The sequence below is a fragment of the Nematolebias whitei genome, chromosome 20, assembly GCF_014905685.2.
Source record: "Nematolebias whitei isolate Nwh7 chromosome 20, NemWhi1, whole genome shotgun sequence".
Taxonomy (NCBI): Eukaryota; Metazoa; Chordata; class Actinopteri; order Cyprinodontiformes; family Rivulidae; genus Nematolebias; species Nematolebias whitei.
Window position 1 is genome coordinate 17,214,639 of NC_056517.1, and position 19,794 is coordinate 17,234,432.

General features: G+C 40.6%; 1 protein-coding gene across 1 annotated transcript; it reads left to right on the plus strand.

Moving 5' to 3' along the window:
• Nucleotides 1-8,074: 8,074 nt before the first annotated feature.
• On the plus strand, nt 8,075-16,591 carry rab18a (RAB18A, member RAS oncogene family; the record flags this gene model as incomplete). Its single annotated transcript, XM_037693891.1, is given in 5 exon segments — nt 8,075-8,136; nt 8,344-8,416; nt 9,416-9,534; nt 15,158-15,224; nt 16,273-16,591. Coding segments are annotated over 5 exon segments (491 nt in total), but the record flags the coding sequence as incomplete, so codon positions are not given.
• Between the last annotated feature and the right edge of the window lie 3,203 nt (nt 16,592-19,794).

The following is a 19,794-nucleotide window of genomic DNA, read 5'->3' on the forward strand; positions in this document are numbered from 1 at the left end:
TATGTGTATATGTGTGTTTATATATGTATATATGTGTATATGTGTGTATATGTGTATATATGAATATGTGTGTATATATATATGTGTATATATGAATGTGTTTATATATATATGTATATATATGTTTATATGTGTGTATATGGATATATATGTTTATATGTGTGTATATATATTTATATGTTTATATGTGTATATATATATATATGTGTATATGTGTGTATATATATATGTGTTTATGTGTGTATATATATATATGTGTATATACATATGTGTATATTTGTTTGTTTATATACATATGTGTATATTTGTGTGTGTATATAAATATGTGTATATATGTGTATATATATATGTGTATATACATATGTGTATATTTGTATGTTTATATACATATGTGTATATTTGTGTGTGTATATACATATGTGTCTATTTGTGTGTATATATACATATGTGTATATTTATGTGTGTATATACATATGTGTATATTTGTGTGTGTATATACATATGTGTATATTTATGTGTGTATATACATATGTGTATATTTGTGTGTGTATATATATTTGTGTGTGTATATATATATATATATATGTATATATATTTATGTGTATATATATATATGTATATTTATGTGTATTAATATTTAGTTGTGTATAGATATATATATATGTATATTTATGTATATATATATATATATGTATATGTGTGTATTTGTATGTGTGTGTTACTACCGGCTCAGACCGAACATATTTAAGGGACAAAGGACACCAAAAGAAGGTTTAAAAATAAAACTTTTTTAAACCTAAGTTTTATAATTCACTCCAGGCAGCAGGCGAAGTCTTTGTTGGCTCCTCCCTCCTGGACTGGAGAGCACCTCCTTCAGGACCCGTGTCACCAAACAAAAAGAAAGTAAAGTAATAAAAAGAAAGGTGGACCATGTGAGTTTGGTCAAAATCAATATAACGCCGCCTGAGCAGGGCCAACCCTGTACAGGGTCGTCGAAGCCTCACAGACAGCGGACTACCTGTCCAAAAGATGTCTAGGAGTAAAGAAAAAAGAAGACGAAAACAGGACTACCAAATCTCACCCAGTCAGAGGGCTTTAGTCTGAATGACTACAGCAAACGGGAGGAAAAACAAAACTGACCCAAATCGCAGGACCGTCCACGGTCAGCAAAATCACCTCCCTGAACAATAAACAGAAACACCCAAACGTCCACAATCACACAGCTCAAGCCCCTCTACCTGAGCTGAACTAGGCTTCCACAAGCACACTCAAGGTCTAAATGCATAAATTAAGCACCCAGGCCTAAATCGCAAACAACAAGCACTCAGCAGCTCTTTCATATCTCCTCAACAGGAGCTTACCTCATAACGAGACAACAAGGGTGGGCGGAGAACACCCTAGTACCAAACAGCACTGCAGCAATCAGCACCACCACCTCTGAGTTCCTCAAGACTCCGCACTCTAAGAGCCACACTCTGAAGCTTATATAGGAGCTTCAGTCAGAACTCCCAAGCTGACTGCAATTAAGCTGATTAAAATAGAGGCGTGACCAAGAATAAACAAAACTGCAGCTCATATGTACAAAACCTAGAAGGTGTCACTAGGGGCACCCTAGGGTACATAACACCCCCACCGCCACTATTTTTGTATGGGGGAAAATGTAGGCATGCTGGAACACATAATACATTTCACCATACAAAACAAGTTGGGCAGGGCTCTCAGAAGCTAGAGAGAGAATCAGCTATAACAAATCAGGTTTGGTTACTGCATTCACTTTTCTATAGTCGGTGCAGAAACGGTCCTCACCGCCAGGTTTTGTGGTTAATAGACAAGGAGAACTCCATGCACTATTGCTTGGTACAGTTAAACCATGGTCCAGCAAGTACTGCACTTGTTTATTTAAGTGGAGACGTTTTTCCCGGATTTACTCGATATGGGTGTTGTTTTATGGGCTTTATTTCACCTACATCAATATCATGTGATATGAAATCCGTCCTAGAAGGAATGTCTGTAAAAAGACAGGAGTTAGAGCTAATCAACTGTCTGAGATCTTCTTCCTTCTGACTATCCAGATGTGAAAACAACAAGTGTGGATTACGGAGGTAATGAGAATTGGAGAGCTTTCCTTCAAAGATTTTAGGAGGGGAGCTGTCCACCTCCTGTTCAGCACCGGAGAGCTCCTCCTGGTTTTCTACAAGCTGGGGAATTTTAGAAACACAACAGAGGGGAACAACTGGCGTATTGTTCCGCTCAACGTACTGTTTTAGCATATTAACATGGCAAAGTCGAGAAGTGCGCTTCCTACCGGGAGTGGAAATCAAGTAGTCACGATCATTTATCTTTTTCATAATGATATGCGGACCACTATAACGAGCCTGTAAGGAATTTCCAGGAATAGGAAGTAAAGCTAGCACTTTTTCACCAGGCTGAAATGCTCTCATTACAGCTTTTTTGTCAAACAACGATTTCATTCGGGCTTGTGCAACTTGGAGGTTAGTTTTAGCAATTTCACAAGCACGAGTTAACTTTAAGCGGAAATCACAGACATAGTCTAATAAATTTTTGTCAGTCTCTTCACACATCCACTTTTCTTTTAACAACTTTAACGGACCACGAACTTCGTGAGCGAAAACCAACTCTGCGGGGCTAAAACCCAGACTCTCTTGCACCACTTCTCGTATGCCAAACAACTGAAAGTGCACCCCCTCATCCCAATCTTTATCAAATTCTAAACAGTAAGTGCGTAGCATAGTTTTTAAAGTTTGGTGAAAACGTTCGAGGGCACCTTGGCTTTCTGGGTGATATGCAGTAGAGCAGGAATGTTGAATGTCTAGTTGTTTTAGAACCTGCGAAAACACCTTAGACATAAAATTGCTACCTTGATTGGTCTGCACCACTCGTGGTAAACCAAACAGCGAGAAGAACTTGGTTAACACTTTCACTATGACTGGGGTGGTTATTTTCCGCACTGGAAAGACTTCTGGAAAACGAGTGGAGGTACACATTACCGTAACTAAATATTTATTTAGTTTATTTAGTAAGGAGAAATCCTACACAAAACAGGCTCTAGAGCAATGTGGATATCCTAACTGGGCCTTCCTGAAAGCAGAGAAGAAACCCAAACAGGACTCCAGTCAGCCATCAGGTGAAAAGGAGGAACCCAGACCCAGACCAGTGGTCATTCCGTATGTTGAGGGGGTATCAGAGAAACTGAGACGTTTATTTTCTAAACATAACGTCCCAGTGTCTTTTAAACCCCAAAATACATCACAGCAAAGACTGGTTCATCCCAAAGATCCAGTCCCCCGGCACAAACAGAGTAATGTTGTGTATGCTGTTCAGTGTCAGGAGGGCTCTGATCAGTCTTACATCGGGGAAACTAAACAGCCACTGGCCAAAAGGATGGCCCAGCAGAGAAGATCAACATCATCAGGCCAGGATTCTGCGGTCTACACTCATCTCCAGGCCAGCGGTCACTCTTTCAAGGATGAAGATGTTCACATCCTGGACAGAGAGGAACGATGGTTTGAGAGAGGAGTAAAGGAGGCCATCTTTGTGAAAAGAAATCGTCCATCATTAAACAGGGGTGGAGGCCTCCGGGTTCAACTGTCCCCCTCTTACAATGCTGTGATTGCTAGTATCACTCAGCCCTCTGTGAGTAGTAAACAGCCATCAGTGTGCTAATGATCCATTGTTAGGCTGATGGTCCTTCTTGAGCATGTGATCAGCTGGTTTTGGTTGTCAGCAGCAAACTGGTTGATCCACTCTGAGAAGGTGCTATTTAAGAGACTGAGCTGAATGCAGCACCTCAGACTGAGGAAGTCTCTTGGATGAGAGACGAAACGTTTCTGTGTTTGTTTGCTTTGTTTTGTTTTTTGGTTTTTTTTGAATGTCCAGAGGACCAGATTGAACTTTTTGGAAACTTTCATATATTTCAAATTCATTGCACACCAACTGAAATAATTCAGGTCTTTAATTGTTTTTATACTGATGATTATGGCTCACAGCTCATGAAAACCCAAAATGCCTGTCCCAAAAAATTAGCATATTTCATCCCACCAATGAAAGACAAGTGTTTTTAATACAAAAAAACGCCAACCTTCAAATAATCATGTTCAGTTATGCACTCAATACTTGGTCTGGAATCCTTTTGCATGAATGACTGCTTCAATGCGGCGTGGCATGGAGGCAATCAGCCTGTGGCACTGCTGAGGTGTTATGGAGGCCTAGGATGCTTCGATAGCGGCTTTAAGCTCATCCAGAGTGTTGGGTCTTGCGTCTCTCAACTTTCTCTTCACAATATCCCACAGGTTCTCTATGGGGTTCAGGTCAGGAGAGTTGGCAGGCCAATTGAGCACAGTTATACCATGGTCAGTAAACCATTTACCAGTGGTTTTGGCACTGTGAGCAGGTGCCAGGTGAGCTGTATGCCATAATCATCAGTATTAAAACAATTAAAGACCTGAAATATTTCAGTTGGTGTGCAATGAATCTGAAATATATGAAAGTTTCATTTTTTATCATTACATTATGGAAAATAATGACCTTTATCACAATATATTTTTTTTTATATATATATATATATATATATATATATATATATATATATATATATATATATATATATATATATAGGAAACTTTCTGCTCGCGTGTTGTCTAAGCCGTTCAGTGAGCCTGGACAGCTTTGCTGTGGACACACTCCTAATTAATTATTCTTAAAGCTAATTCAAGCACAAAGAATATTAATTGTTTAATTAACACGGATTCTTTCTTTTTCAAGCTAAATTTCTTCCATGTGACCAAGATAACTGTGAGTGGATTGTTTAATCAGTGACATGAGAAGCCATTTTATCTTTGACCCATCAGAATAAATGTGGTCATTTATTTAACAGATTCAGAATTTAACATCAAAACATGTACACATTGATTTGCTGGTCTGTTTCTGATTAATACAATTTTGGCACGTTTTACTAACAAGGCAACAGAACATTACTGATTGAGGCTGATTCACCTCTGAAGACATCTAGGTTACTGGCGAATAGAAGTTAAGAGAAGACAGATTTAAAAGGAAGATGGATGAAGGAAGATGTATGTTTGTTGACCATAATTAGCACTCTTCTTCCAACACCAGCTCAAACCCCCAATCCACTTAGTGCGCTACAACTCGTGACGTCTCTTTACCTTTGCAGTGGATGGATCAGCTCCAGTATAGAAGTCCCTTTGCACGCTACCTTTCAGCGTCTCCGGTCAGGGCGGCTGGTCATCGTCAGAAGTTGTGTGGTTTACTCCGTTCAACAGAACAAGCTTCCTTCGAAGTTGTAGGGCGTTTCGTCCGGGTGAGTTCACAGCGAGGCACTGTGACTCCGCTGGGACGGACGGACCCTCGTCTCATGGTCAAATCCATCAGCTATTGATTAAATCTGAAAGTCTCTTAGGAACTCTCAGTAAGACTCCAGTCAGAGATTCCACTCAGAAGTGGAAGACTCCTGGGAAGACATCATAGAGGAAGACTGAAAGAAGACCCAAAGAAGACTCAAGGAAGACTGAATAGTCCCAGGAAGTGTTGACTTTTTAAAGAGTACTCACTTCCTGTCACTTGGTACTTCCTGATTGGTTGAAACCACCAGCAGGGGTGGCGTTTCAGTGATGTCAGAGGGTTATTAAAAGTCAAGAGAGGATGCATGAATGTTTAGGAATGGTTAGTACAGACAGAGAAATGTTTTGAAGAATTGAGAAACTTTGCAGCTGCCAGCTTCTTATTTACTCTCTGCTGAGTTTTAAAACAAGGCACTTTGTTCTCATAACTTGCTTTCTGACTTCTGACCGACATCCCTGACTTTTGACCGACATCAAATCCACTCATTCAGACAAAAGATCAAAATGCACAATTACTTTGTAAATAGACATTTAACTTAATTTCTAAGTCTAATGAGGTTTAAAAATCATTAATACTGTTTCACAGTTGATTTAAATGAGTGGTTCACTTAAACATTTAGAAATGGTATGAACTAAACACACTTTGATTATCAAGATATTTTAAAATAGTAATGATAATGTAAAAAGGAAGAGTTCTTTCAATTGATTAATTCTTGATACAATTAAATAGTCTCTTGATGAGATAATTTGTATTTCTGGATTCAGATCAATGAAATAACAGTTCCTGTCCCCTGAAGGTCTTCAGAGACAGGTTGAGGTCGGAGGCCTAGTTCACTACAGGGGGAAGAATCAGTTTTGTTGTGTGTTTCCCTGACTGATGAAGCCTTCCAGAACGAAGGCAAAACATTTCAGCACAAAAAAAATAAATAAAAATACTGTCCAGATGACCTGACTGAAAATTTTTTGGGAGAAATCATTTTTATTTATTTGACAAAATTAACTTAGCATGTTGCTTTGCAGTATATATATATAAAAAGGTAATTTTACTGAAATTACTTTATTTAGTAAAGTATTCAGTCTCCAAATATAAAAATAAAATTATCCTTCTGTTATTTAGATTGAAAAAGTCTGCACAAAATATAGATCAACAAAACCACCACAAAAACTAAAGTGCTGGTAAAGTTTCCCACAATAACTAAATAAAATTAAGCTTAAGATCTGTTGAGCATAAATGTAACTTACAACAAAATATATGTTGCCTTTAAATGAGCTATAACATCCAGAAATTTTAACAAGGTGATCAGCTGACCCTGAAGCTTGCGGTGTTTCAGCTTCTTCTGTTCTTGCTGGAATTATTCAATTTCTCTGATGCTCAGTCTTTCATCACCTGACTCTGTTCTTGGTCCATGGACTGTGAACTCAAGAGACAGTTGAGCTGCATGTGTTTGTACCAGCAGTTTAGAGCGGGGGAGATGCAGCCTGCACCGGCAGCCCAGAGCAGGGTGGGGAGAGAGAAAAAAGATGAGCTGCGTTTGTACCGGCAACTTAGAGCGGGGGGGAGGGAGAGATGGTTGAGCTGTCTGTACCTGCAGTACAGTGCAGAGCTGAATGGAGAGACAGCTGAACCACATGTTGTTTGTTTTTAGCTTTTTAGCTAGCTTGTATTGCACGCAACTAATTAGCGTTACACCAGTACCGACAAGTGGAGAGGGGGTGCGCAATTCGGTGTGGTCGTTCGGCGCACTCGGTTCTTTTAACGGGGCGGGGCGCCCTGACGTATTACGTCATGAAATTAGCATATCATATAATTTATTTGCCCGGGCAAGCTTTTTTTACCGGTTTTATCGTGAACCCAGCCCTACATCTATTCTTATACACGGTGTAATTCCTATCTTAAATAGCCTACACAAACACATTATGGTTTGCATTCAGTTCCGGTCCAGAAAAATACTCATCTCGAAAACTACCAACATCACTATTCAAATCCCTCAGCAGCAGAGGACTTCGACATACCACTTGTTTTGTTTGTGTGGTTTAAGTATGCCATATATCCTTGGCCTGTTATCTTTTCTCTATTTTTCTTCCTCTTCCCCCCTTTTGTTTTGAACTGATCTCCCCTCCCTAATCCCAGGCATCAGTACAAACACATCACAAGTGCACATTAATCTAGTTACGCTGTCAGGGGATGCTCAGAGTCAGAATGATCTGACATCCAGACACCACACATTCTGCACAAAGACAACAATGAAGCTGTATTTTGTCAGATGAAGGAACGGTGGACGTGTCATTTTCATGTAAATGTCTGTTCCACCAGGACCTTAGTGGGATTTTTTTGGGCAAATGTTCACTTGAGCCTTTTAACAGGTGGTGAGATTTTCTTTTTTTCTTAGATTTTTCTTTTTTTTTTTACTTCAGGCTTGTATTGTTTTTAGTTCAGGACATGAACCCACATCTGAATGCACAGTCACAGCACAATTTAACTAAAAGACATGTGATGGGCTCGATGCCCGTCTGAGTAGCCCGGGTTACTAAAGGTTCAGAGACAGTGTGTGGTAATGTGTTTTGATAATTCATCATTGTAATTATTGTCTGTCTGCCTGATGTGATATTCTTGGCAGTAATTGATCAAACTTGTAAGAGTCATCATACTGGGGCAAAAGCAGGATGAGGTAATTGTGTCCATTTTCCTTGTCTAGGTGTTGACTTCAAGGTGAAGACTCTTTCTGTGGATGGCAACAAAGCAAAGTTGGCAATATGGGTAAGAATCAAACTTGAAATTTGCATCACCTAATAAACACTAATTTAGAAGATTCTGCTCTTTTCTGTTAAAACTGCCTGTAGATTCACCAGGCTCTCTAGTTGTTCTTTTAGTCACCACAAGATGGCACTTGTGAATCACTTTTCCAGCCCTTTCACTTTGAAAAGCAGTAAAGTTTGTCCCCATGTCCGTCTACATGCCTTGCAGGACACTGCTGGACAGGAGCGCTTTCGAACTCTGACACCAAGTTATTATCGTGGTGCTCAGGGAGTCATTCTGGGTGAGTACAGCTCCATAACTGAATACACTTCTAGTGATCTTCTGTAAAGGACTCTGCCTAAAGAATGTTTTCTAAAATAAAACATTACCAGAATGTGTGCATTTCTAAGGTAATAGTCAATTAGTATCAGTAGTAAATCACCAATATAAAGAATTTAAACATATAAAAAAACAACAAAGGATTTAGATGTCTCCTCATCTCTTCTGCTTCACATATAAATAAGAAATAGTCTTTAAAGTCAAGCATGGATTTATTAGATTGTTGTTGGTAAAGATTTTTATGTCAAATCAAAATCTAACTGGGGCTGCCTAGAAAGGCAGCCACCTATTATTATCCACCTGACAAGGGTTTCTTAACTTTATATCTTATTCTTCGATCAACTTTAATGCGGCCCATGTGCATGTATCTGCCATTTTAAACTGAAATTTGGTATGGTGGTACCCGAGGGTTAACCCCAACACACAATACTGTCAAATCAACATTTTTACATAGATGCAACGTAGCAGTCCCCATCAAAATTTCTCCAGGAACGTTCTAGTTTTCCTTTTATTACTACGCCTTTTGTAGTCCTAGACATGCTGTTTTTCCTTGAGTTGGGGTAATTTTTTTTTTATTAATTTATTTTGCGGGCCATTTGTTAGCAGAGTGTGGAAATAAATTTTTGCAAAACAAAAAAAGTGGTGCTGCTTAAAATTACTGTTTAGATTTCAAGTTTATACTTTTAGGTATGCATGTTCTCAAATTAAAGACCTTTTGTGACGTGATTTTCCTGCAGAGTGTTAAATGGCTCTGTTTAGTTTTGTCCAACATTTTTCAGTCAGGTCATCTGGACAGTTTTTTTTTTTCCTTTAAAAAAAAAAAAAAAAAAGAAAAAAAAAAAACTGTCCAGATGACCTGACTGAAAAATGTTGGATTGTATACCTGGATTATTGAGCATGGACTTTGTTGTTTGGTTTTGTCTTATAACATTTTTCAGCATTTTCTTTTGATTTACTGCAGTGTATGACGTCACACGACGGGAAACCTTCACCAAGCTGGACAACTGGCTTAACGAGCTGGAGACATACTGTACGAGGAACGATCTCGTCAAAATGCTCGTGGGAAACAAAATCGATAAAGTGGGTTTGCTGTCGAGTACAATATGTTTGGGTTTAACAACAAGATTGGTTGATTAGAAATCAGCTTCAGTCAACTTTATGCTGCTTGGATATTATTACCGTCAATATATCTGTTACTGTTAATATTGTATGGTCATCTGGTGATGTTTACATTGGATTAAATATAAGTATTTTTCATACCATCCATTAGAGTTGCATTCGGGTTCAAAAAAATCTAACCTGACCCGGCCCCCGTCCATAGCCGTCATTTCCGAACCCCACCCGATCCGACAAATTAACAGTAATTACAGGTCTGAACCTGAAAACCTCCCACGGCATTTTAAATTAAGCTTTGACAAATTTTTGACCTCTTTCAAGGCCAGTGAGTGACCGCATGCAGTGAAATGGCCACGTGCGGGTGGTGAAGTATGGCAAGCCATGTTGCCATATAATTGGATCGTCAGCCGCGCGCGTCCGCTGATGCAATCAAAAGCTTGACACTGACCCGGCCCACACATTAAGCACATTATTATGGACCAGCTCGGTCCAAATCTGGGTCGGGCGGGACCGGGTTCCAGGTTCGGGTTAGAAATGACAGCTCTACCATCCATTCATTATCTTTTGCTTGTTCTGAAGTCGGGTCTCGGTGGCAGCAGCTTGAGCAGGGAGGTCCAGACATCTCTTTCCACAGCCACCTCTTCCAGCTCTTCTGGGAGGACTCCAAGGTGTTCCCAGGCCAACCGAGAGACATGGTCTCTCCATGGTGTCCTGGGTCTTCCCTGGGGTCTCCTCCCAGTCATACATGCCTGAAGCACCTTCCTAGGGAGGGGCCCAGGAAGCATCCGTACCAGATGCCTGAACCACCCCAACTGGCTCCTCACTATGTAGTGGAGCAGTGGTTCTACTCCAAGTCTCTCCAGGATAACTGACTTTCTCGCCCTAACTTTAAGGGAGAGTCCAGCTACCCTGCAGAGGAAACTCATTTCAACTGCCTGTATCTAGGATCTCTTTCTTTCAGTCACTACCCAGAGTTTATGACCATAGGTCAGGGTAGGAGCATACAAACCGGATTCCAAAAAAGTTGGGACACTAAACAAATTGTGAATAAAAACTGAATGCAATGATGTGGAGGTGCCAACATCTAATATTTTATTCAGAATAGAACACAAATCACAGATCAAAAGTTTATACTGAGAGAATGTATCATTTTAAGGGAAAAATCTGTTGTTTCCAAATTTCATGGCGTCAACAAATCCCAAAAAAGTTGGGACAAGTCTATTTTTACCACTGTGTGGCATCCCCCCTTCTTCTTACAACACTCAACAGACGTCTGGGAACAGAGGAGACCAGTTTCTCAAGTTTAGAAATAGGAATGCTCTCCCATTCATGTCTAATTCTAATCTCCCATTTATTTCAAAACTATTAGAGAAGGTTGTTTACAACCAGTTGTTACCATTTTTAGAGGACCATGGTATCACTGAGCCGTTTCAGTCTGGGTTTAAAGCCCGCCACAGTACAGAGAGTGCACTTTTGAGGGTTTCAAATGATGTATTCTTGTCCACAGACTCCGGAAAGTCTGTTGTTTTAGTGCTCTTAGATTTGTCTGCTGCATTTGACACTGTTGATCACAGCATTTTAATCTCTCGTCTTGAGCACTGTGTGGGCATCAGGGGTGTCGCCCTCAATTGGTTTCGGTCATATTTAACCAATAGGAGTTTATGCGTAAAAATCGACAATTTTATGTCTTCCACTGCTCCTCTTCCACATGGTGTCCCCCAGGGCTCAATCCTTGGCCCTCTTTTATTTGCCCTTTACTTACTCCCCCTTGGCTCGATTTTTAGGAAGCATGGCATTTTATTTCACTTTTATGCTGATGATTGCCAGATCTATTTTCCCATGGCACAAAACAACACAGTTCAACAACTTACACACTGCCTTAATGATGTTAAGATATGGTTCTCTCTTAACTTCCTTAGTCTAAATGAGAACAAGACTGAAGTTATGATGTTTGGACCAAATTGCCGTTCCTCTCCCAGCATAGATCTTGGCTCACTGTCATTTTATCTCAAGGACTGTGTCACCAATCTGGGGGTGAAGTTTGAGTCTGATTTTAAATTTGAAAAACAGATCAGCAGTGTTGTTCAGAAAAGTTTTTATCAGCTCCGCCAAATAGCAAAAGTGAAACCAATCCTAGCAAGACCTGACTTGGAGAAATTAATTCATGCTTTTATCACAGCTCGTCTTGACTACTGTAATGCGCTGTATGCAGGCATTAGCCAGACGTCTCTTGCTCGTTTGCAGCTTGTGCAGAACTCTGCTGCTCGCCTGTTAACTCAGGCTCGTAGGCGCGAGCATATTACTCCCATCCTGGCATCCCTTCATTGGCTCCCTGTGCACTACAGAATTAATTTTAAGCTTTTGCTGTTTGTTTTTAAATGTCTGAACAACCTTGCCCCACCATATCTGTCTGAGCTGCTTCAGCCTTACTGTCCACCCAGATCCCTACGATCAGCTGATCAGCTGCTGCTGACAGTCCCTAAAACTAGGCTGAAGCTCAGAGGTGACAGAGCGTTTGCTGTTGTTGCTCCCAGATTGTGGAACACTTTACCCTTGAGTGTCAGACAGGCCTCCTCTCTTCCTGTTTTTAAATCTCTTTTAAAGACACACTTTTATTCTTTGGCTTTTAACACGTGATCTTAACTTTTATGGCTTTTTAATACACCTGCTGTGAAACTGGTATGTGAATGGTTTTTATGTTTCTTTGTGTGTGCTTTGTATGTTTTTATTGTTTTGTTTGTTTTTATTGTTTTATTGTGCAGCACTTTGGCTACCCTTGTGGTTTTTAAAATGTGCTATATAAATAAAGTTGATTGATTGATTGATTAATACAGGTCTCTAACTGTTCAATCGTCTTAGGCCCTCTTTGTCGCACCTTCCTCTTTATGATGTGCCAAATGTTCTCTATAGGTGAAAGATCTGGATTGCAGGCTGGCCATTTCAGTACCCGGATCCTTCACCTACGTGTTGATGATGATGTTGTGATTACTGCAGAATGTGGTCTGGCATTATCATGTTGAAAAATGCAGGGTCTTCCCTGAAAGAGATGGCATCTAGATGGGAGCATATGTTGTTCTAGAACCTGAACATAGTTCTCTGCAATAATGGTGCCTTTCCAGACATGCAAGCTGCCCATGCCACAAACGCTCATGCAACCCCATACCATCAGTGATGCAGGCTTCTGAACGGAGCGTTGATAACAACTTGGGCTATCCTTGTCCTCTCTGGTCCGGATGACATGGCGTCCCAGTGTTCCATAAAGAACTTCAAATCGTAACTCATCTGACCACAGAACAGTCTTCCATTTTGCCACACTCCATTTTAAATGACCCCTGGCCCAGTGCAAACATCTGAGCTTGTGGAGCTTGCTTAGAAATGGCTTCCTCTTTGCACTGTAGCGTTTCAGCTGGCAACGGCGAATGGCACGGTGGATTGTGTTCACTGACAATGCTTTCTGGAAGTATTCCTGAGCCCATTCTATTATTTCTTTGACAGTGGCATTCCTGTTTGAGGTGCAGTGACGTTTAAGGGCCCGGAGATCACAAGCATCCAGTAGAGTTTTACGGCCTTGACCCTTACGCACAGCGATTGTTCCAGATTCTCTGAATCTTTTGATGATGTTATGCACGGTTGATGATGATAACTTAAAAGTCTTTGCTATTTTATGCTGGGTAACCATTCTGGTATTGCTGCACTATCTTTCTGCGCAACAATGGTGGAATTGGTGATCCTCTTACCATCTTGGCTTCTGAGAGACACTGACACTCTGAGAAGCTCTTTTTATACCCAATCGTGTTGTCAATTGACCTAATTAGTGTTAATTGGTCTTCCAGCTGTTCGTTATATGCTCAATTTCCTTTTTCCAGCCACTTATTGCTACTTGTCCCAAGTTTTTTGGGATTTGTTGACACTGAAATTTTGAATCAACATATTTTTCCTTTAAAATGTTACCTTTACTCAGATTAATCTTTTGATCTGTCATCTATGTTATATTACGAATAAAATGTTGACATTTGCCATCTCCACATCATTGCATTCAGTTTTTATTCTCAATTTGTTTAGTGTCCTAATTTTTTTGGAATCCGGTTTGTAGACAAATGGGTAAACAGAGAGCTTTGCCTCACAGCTCAGCTACCTCTTCACCACAAAGGACCGCCACAGAGTCCGCAATATTGCAAATGCTGCACCAATCTGTCTATCAATCTCATGCTCCATTCTTCCCTCACTGGTGGACAAAACCCTGAGATACATTGCCTGGCCAAAAAAAAAAAAGTCGCCACCTGGATTTAAGTAAGCAAATGGGTACGAGCCTCCTATTGGTTACTGCATGGGCAATTATCTTTCAGCTGGCAACAAGTTATTTAACCCCAACTGGTGCAATGTGTTTCTTCTCATTTCTTAAACAACCATGTCAAAAGGCACATCGCATGGTCGTGGAAAAGATGTCAGTCTGTTTGAGAAGGGTCAAATCATTGGCATGCATCAGGCAGAGAAAACATCTAAGGAAATTGCAGAAACTATTAAAACGGGTTTAAATGTAATTGTACTGTACTTATATAGCACCTTTCTATCTTATCAAGATATGCCAAACTCTTTACACTACAATCTGTGCCTTCATGACCCATTCATACAGCTCTGTACTAGATCTCTACAAAGCTAATTGAACAAATCATTCTAAAGAGTCATTGCCTGTCTTGCCCAGGGACACTTGGGCATGTGACCGCTGGTGGAGTTGAACCCCCAACTCTTGCATTGGAGGACGACTGTTCTAACCACTCAGTCACAGCGGTCCAGTGCATTATTAAAAACTGGAAGGATAGTGGGGACCCATCATCTTCAAGGAAGAAATGTGGCTGGAAAAAATCCTGAATGATCGTAATCAGCGATCACTTAAATGTTTGGTGAAATCAAATCAAAGAAAAACAACAGTAGCACTCAGGGCTATGTTTAATAGTGAAAGTAAGAGCATTTCCACACACACAATGTGAAGGGAACTCAAAGGATTGGGTCTGAACAGCTGTGTAGCCTTAAGAAAACCACTAATCAGTGAGGCTAACTGGGAAAAAAAAATGCTTCAATTTGCTATGGAGCATAAATAATGGACTCTGGAGCCATGAAAAAAGGTCATGTGGTCTGATGAGTCCAGATTTACCCTGTTCCAGAGTGATGGGTGCATCAGGGTAAGAATAGAGTCAGGTGAAGTGATGCACCCATCATGCCTAGTCCTCAATATAAGATCTTGATGAAAAATTAATGTATTACTGGATGGAAATAGATCTTGTGACATGACAGAAGCTTATAGAAACAATGCCACAGCGCATGCATGCTGTAATCAAAGTTAAAGGCAGTCCAACAAAATATTAGTGTGAGACTTGGTTTTTGGTTATGACATTTTTTTGGCCAGTGAGTGTACTTGAACTCCACTTGAGGCCGAACGTCACCTTCAACCTGTTTTTTTATACCAAACGTAGTATACAAATGGGAGGAATAAAACTGATTGTAAAAATAATCTGTCCTCTCTGTTTCTTGGTGACCACAGTAGTTGACAAATCTGCCCAGCAGACCAAATGCCTCTCCTGTGTTTTAGGAAAACCACCAGGTTGACCGAACAGAAGGACTGAAGTTTGCAAGAAAACACTCCATGCTTTTCATAGGTAAGTTTCTGCTCCACCAAGACCAGCTGGGTTACAGCTGACGATTACACAAGGACACAGCTTTCATCACATCATCTATGTGTGATTAGTACTGCCTGCAGAGCTCTGTTTACAAAACAGGCTTCATAAATCAGCTTCAGTTTGCTTTCATGAAGGATTGCTTCAAAAATGTAAATGTTTAGTTGTAATTCTTAAAGGAAATAAAACACTGTTTTGGTGTGTTGACAAAAAAGATCTTGAATTTTAAATTCATTATTTATTAGGCATTGGTCTCAGCTACCACCACATCAAATTTCAGCTTAATATTTAAAAATGGCTGATTTACAGTATTTTTCCTTTTTAGCTCAGGTGGCCATTTTGGGTATACGATTTGCAACCAGAGACTGAACAATGACAGCTAATAGAGGTCCGAGTAAACATATACTTCTGTCTCTGCAGAAGAGGGTTGTCTTTTGTTTCTTTGTTGCCATTTAGATCAGTTCCCCCCCCCCCCCCCCCATCCTGTTCATGACTTTTAGTTTGACCCTTTCTGTCAGCTTTGCTGGAGTGGTGTACTTTTTCCATTTTCTAATAATGAATTTGGCGGTACTCCGTGTTGTGTTCAGGGTTTGATATACGTATGTGTATGATCTTTAATTCTCTGTAGCTCTATCTCTGACCTGTGTGGAGAGTTCCTTGGCCTTCATGCTGTCTCTGACTCGGTAGTACCCTGCACTACTCCTCGGTGTGGATGCTTTACTCCTCGGTGTGGATTCTGGGGGTTATCAGAATATTTATTCATTTTTTAATTTACTTTTAATTAAACAGGTTACAAGAGGGACTTGGCACACAGACATCAGTTATATAAAATAATATAATAATTCCAAAACTTATCTTGACCTTTAAAAGGGAGCAGACTTTTAAAAAACAAGAGTAGGTTTGAATTCATGATTTTATTTTTCATTTTCTTTAAAATATGTTTAAAATGTCCCAGGGGTATCAAACTGGATCATGTGTGTTCTTGCAGCATTAAATCTGGACAAACTGACAGAGCTCTGTGTTTATCCAGAGGCAAGCGCCAAGACGAAGGACGGTGTTCAGTGTGCCTTTGAGGAGCTGGTGGAGAAAATCATCCAAACTCCAGGGCTATGGCAGTGTGACAACCACAGCCGAGCTGTTCAGCTCTCAGATGAAGACGCCGGAAGTGGAAGCTGCGGAGGCTACTGCTCGCTGATTTAATTGACCCCACACACACACACACACATTCTAAGAAGAAGAGCCTTTCTCTTTCAGCTGAGTTTCCCACAAGGCTGTGGACTGTCCACACTCTAATGTGACTTTTGCAGTCTTTGTAAAACACAAACATAACTAAGCTCTAAGTTTAAAGATTTGTTTTTTTTATATTTTATTTTTCTTATTTTGAATTATTTTTTTTTTTTTATTGGGTTGGGGGGGTGTCTGTGTTCAAGAAACTGGTTCAGAGTAAAAAACATCCTCATTTTACATTTGTATAATTCATATCAATTAAAAATAAATGTTTGGCTCAATGCTCCGTTTACACGACGTGTTTCTTGAGTAAAACGTCCAGCCATTCATTTACAAACCACAGCTCTCATTCTCTCTGAAATCGAAGGGTTCTGAATCCAGGTCTCGGAGTGAAGATTTTCAAGGGACACTCACTCGCCCACCCCGAGTTGTGAAATGCTCCACAAGTGTGAAGTGGCACTACAGGCGTTAAGGCTCCCACAGACTCGAGCGTACTTCAGTTCGCAGAGGTCCATGCGTACCGGATTAGACTCAAAGCGGACACCCACAAGGCATGTCCGCGCAATGATCATTTTTTACGTACGCGTACTCTGTGTTGCACAATAAACTGCCTGGTGACGGACTGTTTTGTATGTGACACCAATGTATTACATTCCCCTTCTTCATCCCTGGTCTGGTTTAATGGCCTTTTCTTTTGTTTTTTCCCAAATGTCAATGTCAATGTCAATTTATTTATATAACGCATAAAAACAACAAAAGCTGACCAAAGTGCTTTACAGTTAAGACAGATTAAAAAATTTAAAAAAAGAGTAAAAATGCATCTAGTGCCACTCAAAAACATAAGTTGACAATAAAAACAACACATAACAACAATAAAATCAGCTCAACTTGTTCTCAGACTCTGCGTGGATGAAATGCCAAGGAATACAGATGAGTCTTGAGCAAAGATTTAAAAGTCTCAACAGTCTGAGCGGTCTTTAAATTCTCAGGTAAACTGTTCCACAGTTTTGGAGCAGCAACCGCAAAAGCCCGATCACCTCTGGATTTCAGTTTGGATCTGGGGACATCTAAGAGGAACTGGTTGGTAGACTGGAGTGCTCTTACTGGAGTGTAAATGTTAATGAGATCACATAAATATGACGGGGCCAGACCTTTTAAGACTTTAAAAACAAGCAATAAAATCTTAAAATCAATTCGGAAGTGGACAGGAAGCCAGTGGAGAGAAGCCAGGACAGGGGTTATGTGTTCATGTTTTTTAGTTGCTGTTAAAAGACGAGCTGCTGCGTTCTGGACAGATTGTAAACGATGCAAAGATGATTCGTCTAAACCAACATACAATGAATTACAATAGTCCAAACGAGATGTGATAAAAGCGTGAATCACCTTTTCAAGGTCTCTGAAAGGGAGACAAGACTTCACCTTGGCAATGAGTCTTAGCTGGAAGAAACTGGATTTCACAACTGTATTTATCTGTTTATCAAATTTAAAAGCACTGTCAAAAATAACTCCCAGATTCCTGACATTGGAGTGGCTGTATGAAGCCAAGGGGCCAAGCACATTAAGGGTATTACATTTACCAAAGCTGATGACTTCCGTTTTATTTTCATTTAGATTCAGAAAATTTAGTTTTAACCAGACTTTATTGTCATTTAGACAGTTCAAGAGTGGATCCAGTGAAGTGACCCTGTCTGACTCAATCGGAAGATATAACTTGAGTATCATCAGCAAAGCAGTGAAAAGGGATGTTGTGTTTTTTAAAGTGGCAAGCGATCTCTTCCTCCCCGTCTGTTGACTTCATGACTGAAATGGTGAGAAATGAAGGATCTTGTCACGAGAGGATTAAAATTAGGCCTGGTGTTGCTGTGGGAGTGTCTGGAGATTTCCTGGTGGGCCAGTCTGATATGTGGGCTGCAGGGCCAGTGCTCCCTGGTTTTTTTTAGGTTTTTTTTTTTTATAACTTTTTATTAACAACATATAAACACAACACCGCTGCCGCCTGCTGCCAGCTCTCGTTTTTTTCTCTTTTTTTGCGACCTGTCAATCAGTCCAGTAGGCGTGTCAGCAAACGATCATTGGGCGAACTTGATTTGTCCCGAAGGTAAACGCCCCTTGCCTGTGGAGCTGGCTGCAGCCAGTCAGGGTGGACGCTTGAGTATGAAGTCTCAACCCTCTGCAGACCGTGTGCGCAATGTCCGCACGGCTCACAGTCCGTCCGAGTCTGTGGGAGTCATAAATGTTTCCCCTACTTTACTTGCCTTGGCAGGGCGCTCATATCTTCCGTGATTTTTGTCAACGGGTGGGGGGTGAGATGGAGACGGAGACACATCGACCTGCGGGGGTGGGGGGTTGGCAGGGCAGGGAGCCCTGCTTGTATAATGGTAGGGGAAACACTGGACGTGTATTTCATGCATGCGCAGCCAAACGGGACACTTCTAGCAACAACATCTGAGTCAGAGTTTCTTTATTGTCATTTGCACCTCATGTGGTACATGTGGTGGAGCGAAATTATGTACACGGGGTCCCAGTTACATCCAACAATAAAATGTATAAGAAAAACAGGCACTGGAGTAGAACATATTGCTTTACTTAAAGGTACATTCAGCAACAAACTGACCTCATCTTCAGTCCACAAGAATCTTTTTCCACTAGCCATACTTTCCAGTCTCCAAATACACTAACCATACTTTCCAGTCTCCAAAAAAATATTTACGTTCTGCACACAGGGTTCAAGTGTCAATGCACATGCATATTAGGTGGAAGTACATTATTCAGAGCGCCAGCTAATGACCTGGCATGGCAATTACAGCAGACTCTGGGATTTCTACAGTTCCATGTAAACACCAAATGCTATCTGTGTAAATGAGAATATTTTCCCTGAATCAACATTGAAAAAACACTGTTTCTAGTGGCTGTGTAACGAACCCCCTTACGGTTGGACCAAAATCACCACACAAGGTCAAAATTAAATATTTATTTTCAAGATGAAGTGTTACAGATTGGACTGGTTCTGGTACTGGTTCTGATATGGGTTCTGGTTCTGGATCAGGAATGAGTCTATGAGGCAGAGATCGGTTAGTGGTCGTGCAGGACATAGTGAAGAGCAAAAAGTCAGAATGTGGAGGACCACTAACCATCTCAGATGATCTTGGGGGTTCTGGAGACTGACTAGGTCCAAACTAATCCGGATCGCTGCTGGAGAAGCTGAGTCCAGTGAGGGTCTGCAGCCGGCCGCAGCTACAGGTAGGTGGTGAGTCCGTTGAGCGCAGAGACGTGGTCAAACAAGCCTGGGTCCAAAACCGCAGAGCAGATGATGGATGTACCGGAT